Source organism: Mastigoproctus giganteus, chromosome 6 (genome assembly GCF_048544385.1).
Source record: "Mastigoproctus giganteus isolate SK-2022 chromosome 6, ASM4854438v1, whole genome shotgun sequence".
NCBI lineage: Eukaryota > Metazoa > Arthropoda > Arachnida > Uropygi > Thelyphonidae > Mastigoproctus > Mastigoproctus giganteus.
This window is the reverse complement of record NC_143580.1, coordinates 238,449,570-238,470,168: the sequence shown is the minus strand read 5'-3', so window position 1 is coordinate 238,470,168 and position 20,599 is coordinate 238,449,570. Positions and strand designations below refer to the sequence as shown.

General features: G+C 38.8%; 1 protein-coding gene across 1 annotated transcript in view; it reads right to left on the bottom strand.

Moving 5' to 3' along the window:
• Positions 1–20,165, bottom strand: part of LOC150085114 (uncharacterized) — a 58,126-nt gene extending 37,961 nt beyond the window's left edge. Inside the window, exon 1 of the mRNA XM_090376790.1 lies at positions 19,796–20,165. Coding sequence (XP_090232916.1) covers positions 19,796–20,006 — 211 coding nt within the window. The 5' untranslated portion in view covers positions 20,007–20,165. The remainder of the gene's footprint in view (positions 1–19,795) is intronic.
• Positions 20,166–20,599: the final 434 nt, after the last annotated feature.

Sequence of the window (20,599 nt, the reverse complement as noted above, 5' to 3'; positions counted from 1 at the left end):
AGCCCCTTTTGTGAATTGGTGATACATTTGCACACCTCCAGCCAATGGGGACCTCCCCTGAGTCCAAGGAAGCTCTCATAATTATGGCTAAGGGTTGGCATCCTTCCTTTGCTACCTCCTTTAACTGGATAGATCCTGCCTACCGCAAATGCCTTTCTTATGTTTAACTTCAGCAATTTCTCCTCCACTTTTCTCTCAGTTATTACAAAATCACTTAGCTCCCTGTTAGAGTTTGATAAACTTCTAACACTCCCCTCATTGAATAACTCCTCATGTGTGAGTGTAGATGCGAAATACTCATTCAGTTTATCAGCTACCTGACCTGATAAACATCAATAGTCAACCCATCTATGTTAAGTGGTCGAATGTGATTCATCCCTTTCCTTCTAGAGTTTACATAAGTAAAGAAAACTTGCTGTTTTTCTTTGCATCCTTTGAATAAGATTTCTCGTAAGATTTCGCCTGCCTAACCTCCTATGTGACTTGATTATAGACTAGCTTATATCTGCCATAGGCTTCTGTGTCAACTGACACTTTATATGTATCCCACACATTTTTCTTCTCTGCCACGAGCATCAATTCATCTCACATCTATTTAGGCCTAAACATTGAACAGTATTTCTTAGTTGGAATGAAAAACCTAGTAGCTTCCAAAATTAAGTCCCAGAAGGCTTCCCATTTAGAAATCAACGTTGGCAACATCATCAGTTGGTCCCACTGTACAGAATTTAAAAACAGTTTGAGACCCCTGTAGTCACCTTTACAAAAGGAAAAGCCCTTCCCTTTAGCCTTCATGGTTATTATATATCTTTAAGTAATTCCCATATCAATACATTGTGATCACTGTGGTTCCTTTATCGGCAGATTCTTAATGCATGAATAATCACTACTGATAATCAGATCAAGAGTATTACTTTCTCTGGTTGCCTCTCGAACATGCTGCTGCAGAAAACAATCATCCAATAAATCGAAAAAAAGTCTTGATAGTGTGCGAGTGACCAACCCACAAATTCCAGTCAATATCTGGAAAGTTAAAATTCCCCATTATAAGACATTCTGATTTAATGGCCCACTATTTCTCAGCACAATTACTCATTATACTCATCAGGCCTATAACACACACCTACTTTCATTTTACCTCTCCCAGTGCTGATGTCACACCAAACGGACTCAACACTGCATTGTCCACCAACATCAATTGGATGCACTTCTCTAAAGTTTATGTTTCTTAACTAATAGCATAACCCCTCCTCCCTTCCTGTCTATTCTTTCTGTACACATTGTACTCCCCAAATTCCAATTCTGCATTCTTTATATCTGAGTGACACACCACGACTCTGATATCCCAACAATATCTGCCTTTGATGTCTTGACCAGCACTTCAAGCTCATCAAATTTATTAACTACACTCCTAGCTTTGGTGTACATGCACCTGTTCTTACTCTTAGTTACCCTAACACAGCCCATTTATTTATTTGTTCCACTATGACTCCCAGCAGTCCTGGAAATCCCCATTGCCTTGCTTTCCAGGCTGCTGCTCATTCTAACAGAAGCAGTGCAAGAATCACTTTCACCTCTGCCTGCAGCCACTGTTAATCTATTAGTCCGTGTATCCCCCCAAGCTAGCAGTTTTCCGACACCCCAAACTCTGTCTCGATAGCATCAGCAAATATTCTTTCTCCCTTCCTATTTAAGTGTATCCCATCCCTGTAGAAGCAGTCTCTCCTGTTAACAAGCACAAACCAGAGTGAGAAAAATTCTACCCCTTGAGCCTTGCTCAATCTCTCCAGGGCCAAATTGATCGACAAGGCTCTCATCATATACTCACTCCTATTGTGTCTGGGCAGAATTGCAGACAATTTCACATTCAACCCTAACTCGCGACTTTTTTTCAACATTGACCTGTACTTCTTGAGTAAATCTGCAGATCTCTTACTCTTAATGTCATAAGATAATATCTTCTCTACAACGTGATCAACTTTTGCCCCTGGCAGACATGCCCTGGTCCTGTTCCACCTATCCTTCTTGCATAGTATATTCCCCGTCTTCCTGACAATAGAGTCACCAAGCCTGATGTAGCCGAGTGGTCAGGAGCAAGAGTGCATAGCACGCGTTCCTTGAGGGGACCGGGCTTCAAGCCCGTGACTACTAAATACGATAAATATTTGTATTGATGATTTACTGTAAACTCTACTGATTTGGTTGTCGTGCCGGAGTATAATCATAAAATTAATAATAACTAGTTCGTGTGGGACCAGCGCATTCTGCCTTAGAGGTTGCCTCTGTGTTGCCTGATGCACAGGAGTGAGCTCTGCAGTTGAGCTGGGCAGATGAGAGCTTGATGGGCCCCTCATATTAATTTCTTCGAGGCATTTACCGTACACCTCAAGCTCTCATAGACGTCCATCAGAACGCTCAGTTGGCGCCTAATTTCTTGACACTTAGTGCACACACAAAGGCATCCTCCTTGGCTAGATCATGTCCTGTTTTAGAAAGTCGGCAAACATTTCACATTTCGCACATTTTTTGAGTATGTGATGCGTTGGAGAATCGGCCCCTTTCGTTTCTCCCCCGAGTCAAAGCACTCTCGCTAGTCTGTGATCTTTGCTTTGCAGCTCTAGTCTGGGTCAAGATTTCCGTTTAAATACAATTTAATTAACGATGAAATTTAATAAGATTAGTAATATTTTTGATTAACTGATAATAAGCTTGATTAACTGATAATTTGGTTTTTTGCTGATGCTACATAAACTTGCTTTCTTGCATCACATGCCTCTACTACTATATACAAGAATTGGGCAACAAGGACAAGGTGGTTATCCAGTTATATAAGGCAGTGGTCAGGCCTCATCTTGAGTACTGAATACACGTCTGGAAGCCTCTTTTTAGGAAAGAAGGCAAGTCTACAAAAGCCCTTTCTAAGGTCGAGAATAAGATACGTATAATATTCTAGCAGTCACCGACCGAACGGAGAATTTGAAAAAAATTTAAAGAAATTTGAAGGAGATAAATGAAGTCCGTCCTTATATAAAGAGAACGATGGTTGGAGAAAGAAATGTAACAAGATTTCTGTTCCAAGTTTTGGAACACCAACTTGGAAAACCAACCTGTGAGTTGATCTGATCGAGGTGGATTGAGGTAGTGCAATGGATTGAGCGTAGTGCAATGTTGACGGGATCCTATCTCTTTCTCGATCTACACGCATGAGAAAATCATAAATTCCAACTGAGAAAAGATGATTGCAGGATGGAAGAAACTCTGCATTTTCAGCAAGCTAGCTAATTGTTGCAAATCTGGTATTGAAGTGGATAATTGAAATCAGTTTAAGAAACAATTGGCAAAAATTATTAGAAGGATGGATAAATGATTTTGGTTTGGCAGGTTTTTTTTTTTTTTTTTTGCTAATTCTGCATAAGCTTGCTTTGTTGCATCAATTACTGCAACCATTACAAAATATTCAGTTCGTTCTCAAACTCTTTTCCCTTTTAGGTTAACTTCTTCCACTCACTGGGAATCCTATCCATCATTCCAGTTGATGACAGCACACGATTTTCCATGTTCCAATTTGCAAATCGTTAGTCCCATGCAAACAGCCTTAACTTCTCGAATAAGATGGAGATCTAGAATTACCATTTAACTTCTTAAACGCCATCCTCAGATAATTCTCGAATCAGGCGAAGAAAGTACAGCACCTTCCACAACTCAAGCCTTTCTTATTACTCGCAAAAAGAAAGTATATTACTTCTATGGTTATTTTCGATTAGGATTATGACTTTATTAGGATTACCCCGGCTTCTAATAAATAATCACACATTACAGAAACACTGCGTTTGCCTCAAGGTCCCTGTAGGTGGTGGAGTGGTAATATTCACCGTCCAATCCCCTGTGAAAATGCCAGAGTTCGAATCCCGTCAATGATGTGACGAAAATTTATGGTGAGAGTGAACGGGTTTTTTTTTTCCCACCCTGAATTCTGAATTTTTCGTCCAACAAACAGAAACCTCGACGGCAGAATAGACGCAATTTACAGACAATACAAGACGATTCATAATTTTAGATGCTTTGGACCTTAATGCACAAACAAAATTTGCCAAAAAAAAAGATTTTCTCTTCCGTTTTCGCGTTTAATTTCTTCTAAACAACTAATGCACGCTATACAAATCGCAAATCGGCCCTACCATGGAATATTGTTCCCACACCTGGGGGAGTACCCCCAAACCCTCTCTGACTTCTAGATTCCATTCAAAAGAGGGCAGTTAGGTTAATTAATGACTCCTCTTAAACAAAGCCTTTCCACCACTTTTTATCTCTCAGATGTTCAGTTTCTGCCGCATGCTTTTTCCAAACCATTCCGAATATGCGCCGCAATCAGTCAGCATCCATTTACAGTTCAACTTCACAGTAGCCACTTTTCTTCTTCCTCATTTATTCCTTCAACTTCCGTTTTCTGGAACAACCTTCCTTCACACGTATTTCCTGAAAATTACAGTGTACAGAAGTTCAAGTCCAATGTCAACAAATATCTTCTTTCGTCTTCTCGACCTTCAACAAACGCACCGTTCATAAAGAACACTAAAAATGCCTCACAGTTACTTAGAAGAGATTGTATTGGTTGGAGAGCACGATTTAAAGAGAATGATTATTGCTATCTAAATATTGTCACGATTTGACAAAGTTATGGGCACTGAATTTTGAATTTAATGTATAGTATTATACATTAGTCCACGGAAGGTGGATTGGTAGGCATTAAGAGATTCCAACCGTAGTTACACGTAATTGATTAAGAAGTATTTTTCTTTCATTCATTCATTTTAATTGGAGGAAAAAAAATATTTATTTTTTGGTAAAGTAAATGAAGAAAGAAAGTATCATTTATTAGTAATCAGTGACCTTCGTGTAAATATCCTGGCTGTATTTTGACAGTCTCAATTTCTCGTGAGATTAGTATCAGCAATATAGTGCAAGGAAGCCACAGGTTGTGTTGCACTACCAGCAAAGAAAAAAAAAAAAAAGCAGATAAGAAAACACAAATTATGCGCCTCCCTCCTCACGTGGGTAATTATCCAGATGGCGTTTCGATTTCTTCAAACTATTAGCCCTCAACCACCTGCGAAGGCAACCTGTTCCGGCAATCAACGACTGGCTGGCTAAAAGAAAACTTTGTACAATCTAATCGAGTCTAAACGTCTTTCCCGAAATTTGAATTTACGGTCCCAATTTCTGGGATTCTCTGTAAGAGTGAAAATTCCGCCTTCATTCATTTTACTTACCCCTTGATCGCTTTAGAAACCTCAATCAGATCCCCTCGAAAGTTTCCAATCTCCGTGGAGCGCATAATCGAAGTCTTTCCTCGCGCAATCACCCTTTTGCCAATCTCATCGTGCGAGTTGCCTCTCTTTGTGTCCACCGTTTTTCCAAAATGTACACATTTCTGAAGGAAATAACCGTCAACTTTTGAATCTTTTAAACGTACCGAGGATTAAAGTCCCAGTCAGGTTTCATTGTGGGCCTTGACGGGAGTTGTCTCAAAAATAAACTATCACGGAAGGAGTCCTACCCGTAATGAGTGCATAAAGAGATAATAAAAGAGTGACAGAATGAGAAAAGTATAAGAAAATAATAATAATTGGTTACGGGCGTGAAGTCATCCATACATAACTTAACCAGAGAGACTTCAGTTTGTGAGGGGCAGTGTTTGGAAAGCCAGGAATCTGCAGGTAACGTGATCGAGGTGTTCAAATCCTTCAAAGGGTTCAGTAAAGTAGATGCTGCTGCACCTTTCCACGGGGAACAAAAATGTAAATTGAGGGGGGATAATTGTGGAAGAAATGTTCGAAGTTTTCCTTTACTCAAAGAACGACCGACCGTCGGAAGAAACACCCGCCTCCTCTTGTAGAGGTCACAGTTTTATCTAAGTTTTAAGATGGGATGGGGGATTAATTGAATGGGTAAATTAAGGGAGGACAGGTAACGCTCTTTTTTTTTTTTTTTTTTTTTTTTGAGACAGGAGCTTCCTTCCTTGTGTCACTTTGCCAATATTACTCAACCGCCTCCGCCCAATTCTTTGCAGATCAACAAACTTGACAACGTCCTTACGGCTGCACCGCTTGAACATACCCCCCCCCCAAAAAAAAGTGATTCGATTTGAATGTTGTTCATTGAATTTAATAAATATATAAATTATCTTTATTGCTTCTAAGTACGGTACAAGCAGTAGGAACGATAAAATGTTCTTGTTTATACTCCGGCACGACCACCAGGTCAGTGGAACTTACAATAAATCATCGATACAAATGTTAATCGTATTTAGCAGTCACGGGTTTGAACCCCGGTCCATTCAAAGAGCGCGTGCTACTGCACTCACGCTCCTGACCACTCGGCTACGTCAAGCCTAAATAATCATCACGGCAACAAGGCCACGAGTTTGACATTAAGGAGGGAAAATGATTGAAAATAAAAGGAGAAGTAACATAAGAAATTTAAGTTACACAAAAGCAACATTAAAAAAGGAAACTATAAAGAGGCAAAAAATATGAATATCGTAGCACAAAACAAGACTGCGAAGTGGAACTGTTTCGGTTTCTGTAGCATGAGCCGTTGGCTTAATGATGGAAGAGCACCTTTTCTAGGAGTTTGAGGCCAGTGGAAGATAGAGATTGGTCTGAAATCTTTTGGGCTTGTTGGCACTTGAACTTTAGGCAGTGGAATCACAGAGTATTCATTCCATTGGGTAGAGAATAAAAAAAAAAGGTAAAGTGTAGCCATTATCAACCCACTGCAGGATGGAAGCCTCCTCAACAATTCATGCTGAGGGAAATGGACCATAATCTGCCACGCTGGTCCAGTGTGGGTTGGCAGATCGACCGTATTCAGCAGTCAGGGACTTGAACCCCGGTCTACTCAAAGAGCGTGTACTACTGCACTCCCGCTCCTGACCACTCGGCTAGGGAGGCCGCCTATTTGGGCAGGGAATACTCATGTGGAAAGAACTCAGTAGATTTTTTTTTGTTCCAGCAAGCTTTCTCGGCAACTCCGTAACCAGTTTACATTGCTGTACCACTGAACAACGTTACTCAACCATCACTGCCCAATTCTTTGCAGATAACAAAATTTACAACATCCTCTACGAGGGAATCTCAGATAAATGTATATTACCTCAGATTCCCACGTAGAGGACGTTGTCAACTTTGTTCTCAACAGAGTTGTAGATTGAGAACATCCAGGATGTAGGGGCTAAGGCACTTAATGATGAAATGAGTTATCCTATCTCGTCCTGCCGTACTGGATGGAAGCAAGGGGTTTATAGCATTTATAAGTTGCTGAACGTGTACATACCTTGGTGTACTGTCTGCCTCACAACTATGTACATACTCATATCTATTGAATGGTTAATGCTACGTTTTTGTTATCTTTTATACTGTACAAATTTTTATACTGTACAAATTTTTATATTACCCCATATCATTGTCAAGCCCCTGGCCTCCTGTCTGACGCGGGCACATTATTGTATCTGTATCTTTACTGTACAATAAAGATTTTCTTCTTCTTCTGTCTGGTCATAGAAACGATGGAGCGTCATCAGTAGATGCAAGCTCAGAGGGGAATTGGTTTTGGATCTTGGAATGCGGTCCATCCAGTTACCTGGATACAGATTTCAATTAATGACGCTGTGTCTGGAAAAGTACGCCGGTATTCCTTTAGACAAGGTAGCATTGGTGGAACCCTTTATGGCTGATTAGGGCATACAATAACGAGATTCCGGGATCCCGGTCTCTTTTTTTTTTTTTTATTCAAATCCCGATATTGATACAAAAATACCGGTTTTTCAGTACTAATTAAAAAAAATAATTATGCATGAATTATTCACATAAAGGTTATAAAATCAACAACAATAAATGATTAATACTGTTGAATTTGCATATGAGGGACTGTTATCCAAATGCAACGGAAACCTGAAAACGTCATGAAACTGTAAGACATAAAATCTTACAAATATATTTCTCTTAGTGCATAGAGTGCGTGTGTGGAATTAAAGCACTTAAGGATAAAGAAAACATCATTACGGAAATATTTCCATTAGTGGCAGTAGGCCTGCTAGTGCAATTAGGGATTGTGGTGAACAATGGCATGGTGGGTGCGGAAGGGTTAAAATTAAAAGCTTCTGAACAATAGTTTAATCCCTCTATTACACCGCTACTTGAGAATGCCACACTTAGGGCATTTTGGGAAAGGGTGAAGGTATAGAGCAGTTCAAAGGTATTGTGAATAGGTGATCTTGAGGTAGAAGATGAAAGCGTTTCGTTCCGTTGTCTGGGAAAAATATTCTGTGTTTTTCACCAAAGGAAGAAAAGTGAGTTTAAAGAATAACACATGTTTGGGTCAGGTTTAAATTAGACAGGGAGGGATACGTAAATGCGTACAAACTCCGGAGGGGTTTGCACGTAAAAGCTTGCGTATAAAAAAGTAGTACAATGGGCGATTGTGACTTGAAATCAACTGAATAAATAAATAAATGAGAAGGAAATAAATAAGGTGCTCGCACCAAAAGAGGGGTTTGTGGTTGTTGTTCGGAGGGGTTGCAGACTTCCAGTGGTAGTTCTGGGTTCAGTTCGGGTCCAGTCCTGGGAGTGTCCAGCTATACAGCGAAGGGCTGTACTGGCTTCTACTACTGCTGTGGTCAGTTCCTTCAGTATTAACAGAGAACTGTTCTCGAAATCCCGAAATAATACAGTACTGGAAGAGCAGCAGAGATGCCGAGTTGAACAAGAAGAGAAACATCACCACACTCCATGGAAGGAACCCGCACAAAGAAATCCCACAGCGAAAAAGAAGGAAGGCAAGTCCTCTGAACTGTTGTGTTGGAAATGGTACTTAGATAAAGTGGGAGATTATTTTAGTGTAAGGTTGAAGTTGAAGAAACACGGAAATGTTTAGTATTGAGTTGGTTTATTGTTTGAGGTTGTAAAGAAAATTGATATTGCTAAATTAAGATAGATTACATGGAATTGTTAGCATTAAGTTAGCAACTTATGGATTGCCGTTGTGAAGAGAATTGGTATTAATGATTAAGAGAAATATGAGGAAGTGATTAAGATTGAATTAGTTTAGTGTTTGAAGCTTTAGAGAGAATTGGGATTGATAATTGAGAGAAATTTTATGGAAATGATAGCAGGTAATAACAGATTAAATGAGAAAAATGAATAGATTAGATGTAAATGAACACCAGTTATGTATTGTAAGTAGATTTGTATGATAAATGGCTTTTGTTTTGTATTTGTGTCATCGTTCTTGAGAAACTGAAGCTCACATACAATATATATACTCGTGTGTCTGTGTTATATGGGACTATTCCTCAGCTCCTGGAAATTCTCATTTTTTAACTCAGTCAGGTAGCTTGTGGGCCTTAGCGCTTGAGGGGAGCTGCTGTAAGAAAATCATAGCAGTGACCATTGACGGCAATACTAAGTAAAGTACAGGGAAATAATCCCCAACAACTTAGATTTGGTTCCCTCACCAAGCTTAACCGTCAGTCCCTTTCTTTCGTTAATATGGATATAGCGCCATAAAAAGTCAAAAAGGAAATATTTTTAAATTTGATAAAAAGGAAATAAGATTTTCTGAAGATGAGGGAATAAGGTAAACTGCAACTCGTCTACGACTATCTCAGTACAATAGCACCAACCAGCACAGAATCCAAAAGGACGTTTTCTGCCGCTAATTAAATATGTACCAAAATTAGATCCAGTTTAAACCATAACACTATTGAGTTACTTAAAAGCTCACTTCATTCGGACAGGTAGGGTGGATGCTGATTTTTTGGTTTTAAGAATAACTATGTTTAATAATTTTTGCTAGAATATTTATTATTGTAATAAAAGTTTGATTTAAAACGTGAATTCAAGTAATTCCTTGTTTTTTTCTTATTTTATTGCACCTAATTGTCATCAAAATTTATTGCGAAAAATGTTTTTTTTTTTTTTGGAATACCGGTATCCCGGTTTCGTAAATTAAAAATACCGAAATACCGGTATTAAGATTTTTATCGGTATTGTGAGCCCCATTGGCCGATGGGGCTCACAATATTAGTCGATTAAAAATAGGTCTTTCTCTTGAATACAGGATCCGATCTTTGATTATGCCAGAGATTTTCCACTGCTTGTGAAGGTACTGCTTATTGTGAAAACTGCAAACCGAATCTTTGGTCCACCGTGACATGGAATACACTGTACTGCCTAGAAGCACTTATTGGGATCAAGAAAAGTCGGAGAAAATATGACATTCTTCACAGTATTATAGCAATCGAAACTAAGCATAGGCAGTAAAAGAAGTGATGCAATTGGGTCGTGATCTGATTTAAAGGCCGTTTCTGGTGGAATTTCGACTCTGAAAATGCCCGAACGCAGATTCTTGTCGAGACAATTAGCATCTACTAAGTTGGCTCCTTACTGACAACTGTAAAATTTAATGGAAAGAAAATGAACATTAGTCGCTGGAGGAGAGGGTTCAGATGCCGCGGAAGGTTAAAATTGCCGCAGAGAAGATGAGTAGCAGAGAGAGAGGACTGGCCATTTGGATGCAACGGATATGAATGCCCGACTATCGCAAACCACTTTAAAGGAGGAGTAATTCGACGTTTCCTTGAGTAAATTTTCGATACTTCGGTATTCAGTTCTTGACTCATGGCCGCCTCAATTTGCTCAGCTCTTACCAGTGTCTACAGTAGGTAAATAAAAAGTTCTGTGACGGGGGGCGGGAAGCTTGTCCATTGGTTTCAGAATAGTGGAAGTGCCAATCCTAATCTTAAATTTTCCCTTGATATAGCAGAGTGACTCTTAATTTGAGATGGAGACCTGCAAGTATGAAGGTTCTGATTAGCTATCGACTGAAGAGATGAGACAGGGCGGGTAGCGGCGATTTTAGCTCAAGTAGTTTGTTCATGACAAGTGAGCGATGGCTGCATGGATTTTTCAGAATCACGTTGTTGCATAGAATTTTGTCTAAGAAGTAAAGATGTTGCTTGACAGAGTACTTTTAGACGGCAGCACAGAGGGTAAAACCGATGTCAATTTTAGAGGTAGGTTGCTAATTTGTGGATCGCCCGTCTGTTCAGCTACATAACAGATTCATGACTGGGACTTCGCTGACTGCTAAATGAGGGAAATGAAGTTCATCTGAAAGGTGATTGACTCCCTGAGTATTTTGACGACATTCAAATTCAATGATTGTGACAGGTCAAAATATCTAGCTCTGTTGATTGGGCGGTGAATTAAATGTTGGTTCTGTTAACTGATTCATTTTGTTTGGGAGACATGAGTTTTGAAACAACCGGCTTTGATTTGCATATTGATCAGTAAGAACTGACATCAGTTTATCAATTAACACAGGTAAGAAATTGCTTCATAAGTCATCTGAAACAGACTGGGTTTTCTTGCGAATGGACCCCGTATCACTTGACCCTTCAAGTTTTCGAACCCAAAAGGAGCACAAGCTGGGGGTGCTTTCAAACACCGGTTTCAGCAAAGGAATGCTTCTCTTCGAAATTGACTCATTCAGGATTTATGGCTTTGTGTTATACTGCGTGGATGGCGAGGCAGTTGACAATATTTCTAGCAACGAGATACCAGATTGGATTGCATTTGTAGTGATCCGGGCTCGGGATATAACCAATTTGTCATTGGCACACGACGGTTCCAACAAGCGTTGAGAAGAAAAAAATTCTCACCCTGGAAAGCACCGGTGTTTTGGAACTCATTAATATGGGTGCTCGTCATGACAGTTGCTGAGAGTATCTGCAAAGAGGTCAAGTCGGCATTATAATTATTATTCTGGCGACAGAAGTTTATTGAACACGTTAGTGTTCAATAAACTTCTGTTATTGAACAGAAGCTTCAATGACCGTAGCCTAGTGGTCAGGCGCGCGGGTGCATAAGTACACGTTCCTTGAGTGACCGGGGTTCAAGCCCGTGACTACTGAATACGGTGCTGTTTCTTGTATTCTGTCTATCTTGTGAACTCCTCTGACCGTTTGGTCGTCCCGGAGTATAAACAGAAAATTTATTTTATTTAATGGTGCTGCGTTCAGATAGACTGCTATTAAATGTGTCCACCTCTTGTGGTTTAATTCCCATTCCGTGCACAAAATTTTAAAGCACGTTTCTTCTTAGAACCGCTAATCAAATTATACATTGTGGTAACTTGTTCGCTGAGTTTTTCTTTCCGTTCTTTTCTGCGATCATTGAGTTTGCCGAGGAGTTAATATCTTCGGAACTTGCTGTTTTAAAAGGTCCTGGTTTGTAATTACCCGATCAAGTTTATTTTTTAACTCACTTTTTTTCGGATTTTGAGTCTATGATTTGTGTTACTTCGCTTATTGTTCTTATTAACTAACAGCAGGATGTCTGTATAACTCGCGTCCTGTACGTTGATTTTGGGGGAAAGGATTTCTATCTCTGATTCCTCAAAACGCAATAGAATGAGTCTGCTACGAATAATCCGAAATATCATTCCACGCAGCAAATCCCGTTTAATCGTAGAATGTGAATTATGAATCAAACGGCCGGTATAGTTGAGTGTAATTTAACGAAGGTATAATTTAAAATCATCGAAAAAATCATTCAGAGGAATGTAGAGAAAGATTACTGGTGTTGATGGCCTCCAACCTCCAAGATGGAGATGGTTCATAAAGAAGATAATTTAAAAGAAAATATCATGTATAACTTGAAATTTGAAAGAAAAAAAAAATCTGAAATAATCGATCCTCAGATTTCACAATACTGGGGAGTTCACCTTTGAAATTTCTCGATTCTTTTGAATTTCGAGAAAATAAATCTGCTTTTGCCCGCAGCTTGCGAGTCCCACCAAGATCATCTTGGTGCGGCCAGCCGGGGGAAATTGTGCTCACCACTTCTGTTCGCGCGGATGAACTTTAATTTGCACGCAGCGGATACCAGCGAATGATTGAAAGAACTCCTTCTCTGGACAGCGGACAACTGCCACAGTCAATTCGGCAAAATAAGTGTCCTTCGTGAAATAGTCTGAGATTCAACGAATTAAATTTTAACCTCCACACAATCGCTTATTGCAATAGTCTCCCTCTCACCTCCTATCTTTCCTCTGTCCGCCCACTCTTTTTCTTTCTTTTGCTCACTTCCTTCAATTGTTTGCCGGGTCTTTTGATACGATTAACGCCGTTGCGACTTAAGCGGAAAGGAAGCCCCACTTCATTTATAACAACCTCGTTACTTAAACTCTTCCTCTACCCTTCCGTGCGCAGAGGCAGTTGTGACTTCCAGTCGGCTACGCGGTCCCATTTCCTGTAAAATGTAAGGTGCCTAGAGTTTTGTTCTTTTACTCACTCTCTCACTCTCCTGGTCTTTTCTTCGTTGCATTCAGCTTCAACAAACGCATTTCGCAATCAGTCGAACAACGTGTTCGACACAAAAAGAGATGAGTGATGGTTTGGATCTTTTTGGAATGGCCCCCGTATCACCTGACCTTTAAGTTCTCGACCCCAAAAGGCACACATGCTGCGCCTGCATTCAAACACTGGTTTCAGAAACGGGATTAAATGTTCCACGGATTTAACCAATTTGTTCGGTGATGAGGGGTTCAACGTAAGAACTAATTGGTAGTAACCTTCTTCCCCCATCTTTTCTTTGTCCCATTCAAATGACCATTAAGCTCAATTAACTCCAGTCACAGTGAAATTGGAACAGGCAACTCACCTATATTATTTATCTGAGAAGACTAGATGGGTGTGCTCAAGCAAGGAAGAAACGGATTTTAAAAAAAATAACTTTTCTCCTTAGTTTACTGGAAGTATTGCAGATAGCAGCTGAGAGGTAGAGAAAGCTGGCACATCGCCCAAGACCGGTTTCCTTTATTATGTGTTGATAAAAGTGTGCTACGAAGGTCCTTGAGGAAATGGTCAGTGGCGGGTATTCCCACACGAGTGGAAAATCGAACTTGCGGCCAGGAATCGCCCACTTTGTTTGCATCATCGAACATGACGCTGCTGAGGTAATCAACTCATTCGCGGCGAGTGAAAACTGCTCCTTTCTCCGTATGAAATTCAGAAAGAGAAGACAGGATTGTCCCATTTAAGTGACCATTAAGCTCTACCTTCAACAAGCCACGATTTATTTCCGACAAAATAACATAAGCGACAGGTACCTATGAAACGGACTGAAGTGCGCTTCAGCATCATGAATTTATGAGGAACAGTTCGGGCTGATTCTGGAGCGGATTCGTTACTTATTTTTTTAAGTTATTGTCGGTGGCATTATAAAGTGCGATTAAATCTACATGAAAATCAAATAGAAATATTGTACGATTATTTCTCCATTGGACTCTACGAATCAGTGTGTGACGTCTCCTTGTACGCAACTTTTCCCATTGCGATAAGGAACACTGAGCAATCAACATTTTTTCATCGGCAGCCGCACTCCTCAAATAAAAGGATTAATTTGGGTATTTACACTTTAAAGTTCAAGAAGTCAGTTATTAGCAAAAAAAAAATTGAAAGTACAGAGTTCAAGCAGCACTCAACTCACTACGATTGGAGTTTCGTAGTAACGTCGATAATGACTATTTCTCGCCATTTAAGTCCACTTTTCCTCGCTTTGATAAAAAAAAAAAAAAAACCCGAAATAATAAATGAATATAAACTATATTTATGTGATAAATGACCGTGTACCAATTATTCAAAAATTAACTACTACCATATTGTCCTCCACCTATCCATGCTCAAGCATGCTCTTCTGTTTGGTTGCCGCAAGGAAACGTGATCAAAAGAGAGACTACGTTAGTAGACGCGCGTTAACCGCGGCTGAAGCCGCATGACTGATAAATCCGGTGATGTTCTTGTAATATCTATCTATCTCTCTCGCGCTCTCTCTTTCTCCCTCTCTCGTGAACCAATCTTACCTAACGCGGTCATCGTGGAGTATAAACAGAAAAAATATGCTTTAGAAATGTGTCAGGGGAAAGAGCCCCCTCTTTGTGGACTCAGAAAAACATACAAATCACGTCATCATTCCTTGGTCGTGTTCCTCACTCGTATCCCAGTTGGTTATGTAGGACACGTTCGTGCATTGCTCTTCCATAATTTTGTTTACTTCTGACAATTTCCAGAATAAACTAAGCAACGATGAATCGTAAAATTTGAGAATATCTCCTTTGTCTTCCACACACGTGACTGTCATGTTTATTCCAGAAATCCTACTTGCGTCCGCCATTAATTTTGGTTGCTATTTCTGAGATATGGCAGTCAAGCCAAAGTGGACCACATTTTCAGTTATCTCCACCTCTAAAGGTATAAGTACCCAGTACTTCAGTAAAAATATTTTGTGTGTGTGTGGCTGAGACTAAATGAACAAATATATATTTTAAAAAATGACATATTTCGCGTGTGAATTATGCTGTCAGCTACAATTTTTCAAATCGCCTATTCAACAAGTACTGTACGGGTCACGCACAGACAATACAATCTTTTAAAATTGTATTGTCTGTGCGTGACATTTTAAAATTGTGACTTCAAAATCTGTTTGTGACAATAACCTCACAATTGGTCGCATTTTAAATTAACCGGTTTCTGAATTTTCTTTCGCTCAATACAGTATTCTAGAGAGAATCCACAAACACTTCTTGTAATTTCCAGTTCACTACATTAATTATGGTTAAGTATTGGGGATTAACTGAAGGATGCGCTGCCAGTTTGTTAACGAGTGGTCCACTCGCGAAGGGTCAACTCCGGTTAAACGAATTCGTTAAATTTTATTATTCTATTTTTTTAAAAAACAAGGGCCGTGATAATCCCCAAAAAATGAACGAGGGGCTTACGTATGTCCCCTCCAGCACCTCTTCAGTTAACCTGCCCACATATCTTCCTCAATAAGTTAATTTACCACGGGTTCAAAAGCAGCTCTCATTTTAATTCTTGAGCAAGTGTCCGTGTCAATATAAAATAATATCTTTCTCCCAATTATCGCTTTTGGGGCGTTAAATTCGCCTTTTGGAACATTCTAACGCAAAACCCATTGAAACGATGATTTTGAGGTAGACAACACATTTTATTACTTTCATATCAACTGCATACTTGTCTATCTAATGAGTACAACCCAAGTTAAAATGGACTTTATTCTCACAAATGTCTTCTTTACTAGGTTAGTTTTGTCAGCCAAGCTAAAATGTTTTTTTTTTTTAATATTTAAATGAGTTTTAGTAATTTTAAATAATTTTAAAAATAAAATAAAAACTTTGTAAGGTTTTATTTTATTTCATTTATGACATGAACTGAAAGAAAAAAATCGAGGCGAATTTTATGAAAATTTAAACGAAATACTGTTTTTTGAAATGCTTCAAGCTTTCATTTTCCTTTTAATTAAAACGTAACAAATTTTCATAACCTGAGTTTTCACCCCGTTCTTTATTAAGAAATAAAAGTTAAAGAAATATCTTAGAAATAGTTTCTTTCTGCAGTTTTATTTTGATTGCAATAAAGATATTACATATTCGTAATTTCGCTGAAGGGGGCGCGTGATTTTTGAAAACCATACTCGAAGACATTACGATTTATAACGCAGGATATTATGAATTTATTAAAGTTTACGCTTAAACGTGAAATAATGAACTTAATGTTTGTTCGGCAAAAACAGTCGAATTATTTCTGAGCCCAACAGGGTAGCAAAACATGCTCAAACGCGACGGGGAAATCGGGCCCTAACAGCAAAGAGGTTGGCTGAAGGACACCTCGACCTTGGAACTCTATGGTTGGCACGACCGGACAAGCACTTCATCGTCCGAATTTCAATAGTGGAGGAAAGTCCCGTTTTAAAGAACCCAAGTTTTGATGTACAACGAACGTTTAGAAATTTGGTGGGGGTATAGCAACCTTGTCTCTCACGCTATACATGTATTTGGATAATTTTACAAATGAACTAAAAATTCAAGGGAGAACCTCGTGTCTATTCGAAGTAACACTTAATGTATGTAAACAGAATTTTTTTTTTTTTTTTTTTTTCTTATTAACAAACCACGATTGCTTTTGCCAAAATATAAATTATTATATTTTCCCCTTCAATTAAACTTCATCCAAACGTGACTGCTTTTATTTTTTGTGCTTTTTATTCGTTCAATATGGAGTTGTTCAAATACTGACGATGTTTTGAAATGTGGTTACATTTTCCAGGACATGAAAGCACTTTTCTCATTTGATAAGTAAAGTAAATACTTTGTGTTATAGCATCGAAAACAAATTCAACGAAATAATCACTTATTCCACCTTTTTCTGTTTGTGCATTCGTTAATTAATTCCGTTGTTGTTAATATTGGGGCTAAAGCTAATAAATCAAACGGCAGTCCCTAAAGAAGCCATTAATTGAATCTTGTCTTAATATTGCAATTAGGAAGGATGCTGACACCATAAGATCCTTTAACGAAACCAAAGAATAAAACTATAATCGTTTATGGGGAAAAAATATTAATAAAATTAAAGTTTCGTTAAATTATTTGAAATCTTGTCTTTACCTGACATAATCGCCTCGCGATTTGTAAAACACAATAAATATGAATTTGTAAAAGTTTATACGCAGGAGCTGAAATCTTAACGATAATATACCATCTAATGTTATTAACAGATATGGGGGGAAAAGAAATTGTGGAGACGGACTGATCAGACATCGAGATCATTCGTTGGCTAATATTAACTTTTCAATTAGAAACATTCTCGGGTAAAATTTTACATAAGACATTTTGTAATCGAGGAATTTGTTAATTTTGTTTTATTTTTAAGTTTTAATTCGCCTCTTTTATTTGCAGTTATTTTATTTTTTTTTTTCTATTTTTTTTTGAATGGGAAATTTGTGGTTGAGTAATTAATTTGATATTTTCTAATTAATTAGATAACTCGTTGACAAGGATTTCTATTCCTTAACAAGTTTAAAATGTAATACATTTTGGATAACAGCCAATAAATTGTTATACGCTGTTATTATTTCCTTCGGCGAATTATGTTTAGAATTAAAAATATATATACATATTAAAAATTTCTTATAATTTTGTAAAATTAACTTACTGATAAGGATATTATTTCCTTAACACTTTGGATTTTTATAACTCTTTTTTTGTAAGCCATCCACAAATATTGCGCTGTATTATATTTCTATATTCTGTTTGTTTTGATATGTTATAATACGTTATGAAAGCCGTTCTTGAATATTGACGACGCTGGTCGACCTACAGTTTTAATCTAATAAAGTCATTAAATTGTGGTTAATTAACCACAATTTAATGAATTCATTTTGAAATACGAAATTCAATACATAATTCACGCCATTTGCGCAAATGACATTGTAAATAAGGATATTATAAAGTTAAATGAATAACGTAATGAATTGAAAAAAAATTTTATGAGGTTACGATTTTTATATCCTCACTTTTATAACCTCATCGGCAATCTGCGATTCACAAGCAAGTGATTGATGTGAATCGATCAAGAATCCAACCCAGTAAAGTAAAATAACTGCTTTGCATATTTGTTAAGAATTACACGTGTGTGTGTGTGTGTGTGTGTGTGTCAGATTTCTTAAACTGCAGTTTAGGAGAATCTAAACAGTCGACTTCACAATTTTTTTTTGGAATATACTGTTAAGTTCTCTTTAGGCTTAACTAAAGTAGCTGATTATGATACGAATGAACACAATCGCAGCAATCTGTGCTATTAAATCTTTTATTTTCATTTTTCCTGCATTTAATAGTAATGAAAGTGTGGAAAGTAATATTTATTAACAAATAACTGATTTACTTAAAATTGTAATAATCATATAAATAACAACTGGAGTTTATACGCGGATTGTTCTTCTAAATGTTCTGTAAAATAATGAAAATTCATTAAATGAAATAGAAACAAAAAAAAAAACCACTGATATAAACGGTACGGAAGTTTACCATTTTTTTCCCCAGTAATTAGCGAAGGCATGAATAGCCGGAAGTCACGTCACGACGAAGTGAGCTGTTTTGTGTCCCAGGAAACGACGATAATGGAACTGTGACACACTTTACACGAAACATTTCGTCACTTTGGTTGGTTACGAGCGCGCTCTTCTCACCTTCTGCGACAATTAATTAAAGAAATAGTAAACATTTTAAAGCACTTTACTGAATTAGAAAACATTTTGGAACACGGTGGCACCACTGCATTCGATAACTTCGTAAATCTTAACTTCTGTAAATGTGCCCCCTAGTGTGCACTGCGCTAACTAGCGTATTTCGGGTTAAATAATTGGAAATATTTTATTATGGATTTGGTTATTTTGTACATTCAGGAAATCTCGTCGAAGATTATTGTCGAAACTGCTTCCAACTCGGTGGGGTGAAGACTAGGGCTCTTCAAATTCGGCATTTTTTCCGAATGAAATGTTTCGAAAGCATTTAAAGGTCACCCGATTACGAAGATCAAAAGTTAAAAGGAAAACTAATAATTAATTAATTACGATTTAATGTATTAAACAATTTGGCACTCGTGAACTCCATTCTGGCTGCACTAACGATCACCGAACTAGGGTTGTCTACGTGGGTTAGAAGACTCGAGGCGAAGATGGAAGGGCATTTTAAGGCCGAAAAATAGTCGCCAAGTCGCCATCTAAATCCAGCACGGATGACATTGACACTGCCAAAAACAAACAAAAATGCGTGACCTAACGAGCCAACCCCTGCCATTTCAGTAAATCGAGTGACACACACACGCAGAACGACAGCACGCTTGAAAAGGAAGAAAAAGCAAACGACACTAACTTACCTGCAATCGTCCCGTAGCTGGACAGGTAATCAAAGGAAGGCCAGCAATTGGAATCAAAGGATGCAGACACCATCTCGAAGTCCACTGACTCCCCCTCGAAACCACACGGCATCGTACTGTTGGAGTTTGCCGTAGCGGCGAACGCAGAGGTGGCGTTGTTGGAGATCCGACCGAGGTTGTTAGCGTGGTAGGTCGGGATCACCAGGGTCATATCTTTTCACACACTTTCTGGATCGGTGGGCAGAGAGATATCTCGTATCCATAAGTCGGGCGAAACTCTCACATCCGCACGAGCACACGCGCAATAACCAACGCACGCGCCACGGACATCGTCCCGACGCGCTACTCCACCAGTGCGACTAACGCTCGACGCCGCAGCTGCACAACAATGCCAGGTGGAGAACGCGCTCTGAAGCCGCCACGAGCGATCGACTGCAGCGCCCTCACCAGGAATTAGCCTCAAGTATAAGCTCGTCCTTATTTCACCTCTCTACACGTACATATCTGAGCCCATGGCCTGGAACGTCATTCCTGCAAACCGGACACCAGGAAAAAAAAAAAAAGGTACCGGTTTCCAGGGCTGCGAAATTTTCTCTTCCTTACGAAACAGATCCTGACCCACATGACTGCTTTTGTTTCTCGCTTGGAAACTGCGTATGACAAAGTAAAACCAAGCTTGCCACTTTTACTGGACTTTGGGGGTTTAAGGAGACATCGAAAACAGAACCGCGTTCGCCCGTTCACACCCGCTGTGGATCTCCCAAGCAGTAAGGAAAAGAAAGCCCCCGTTTTCTTTTCCTCCTT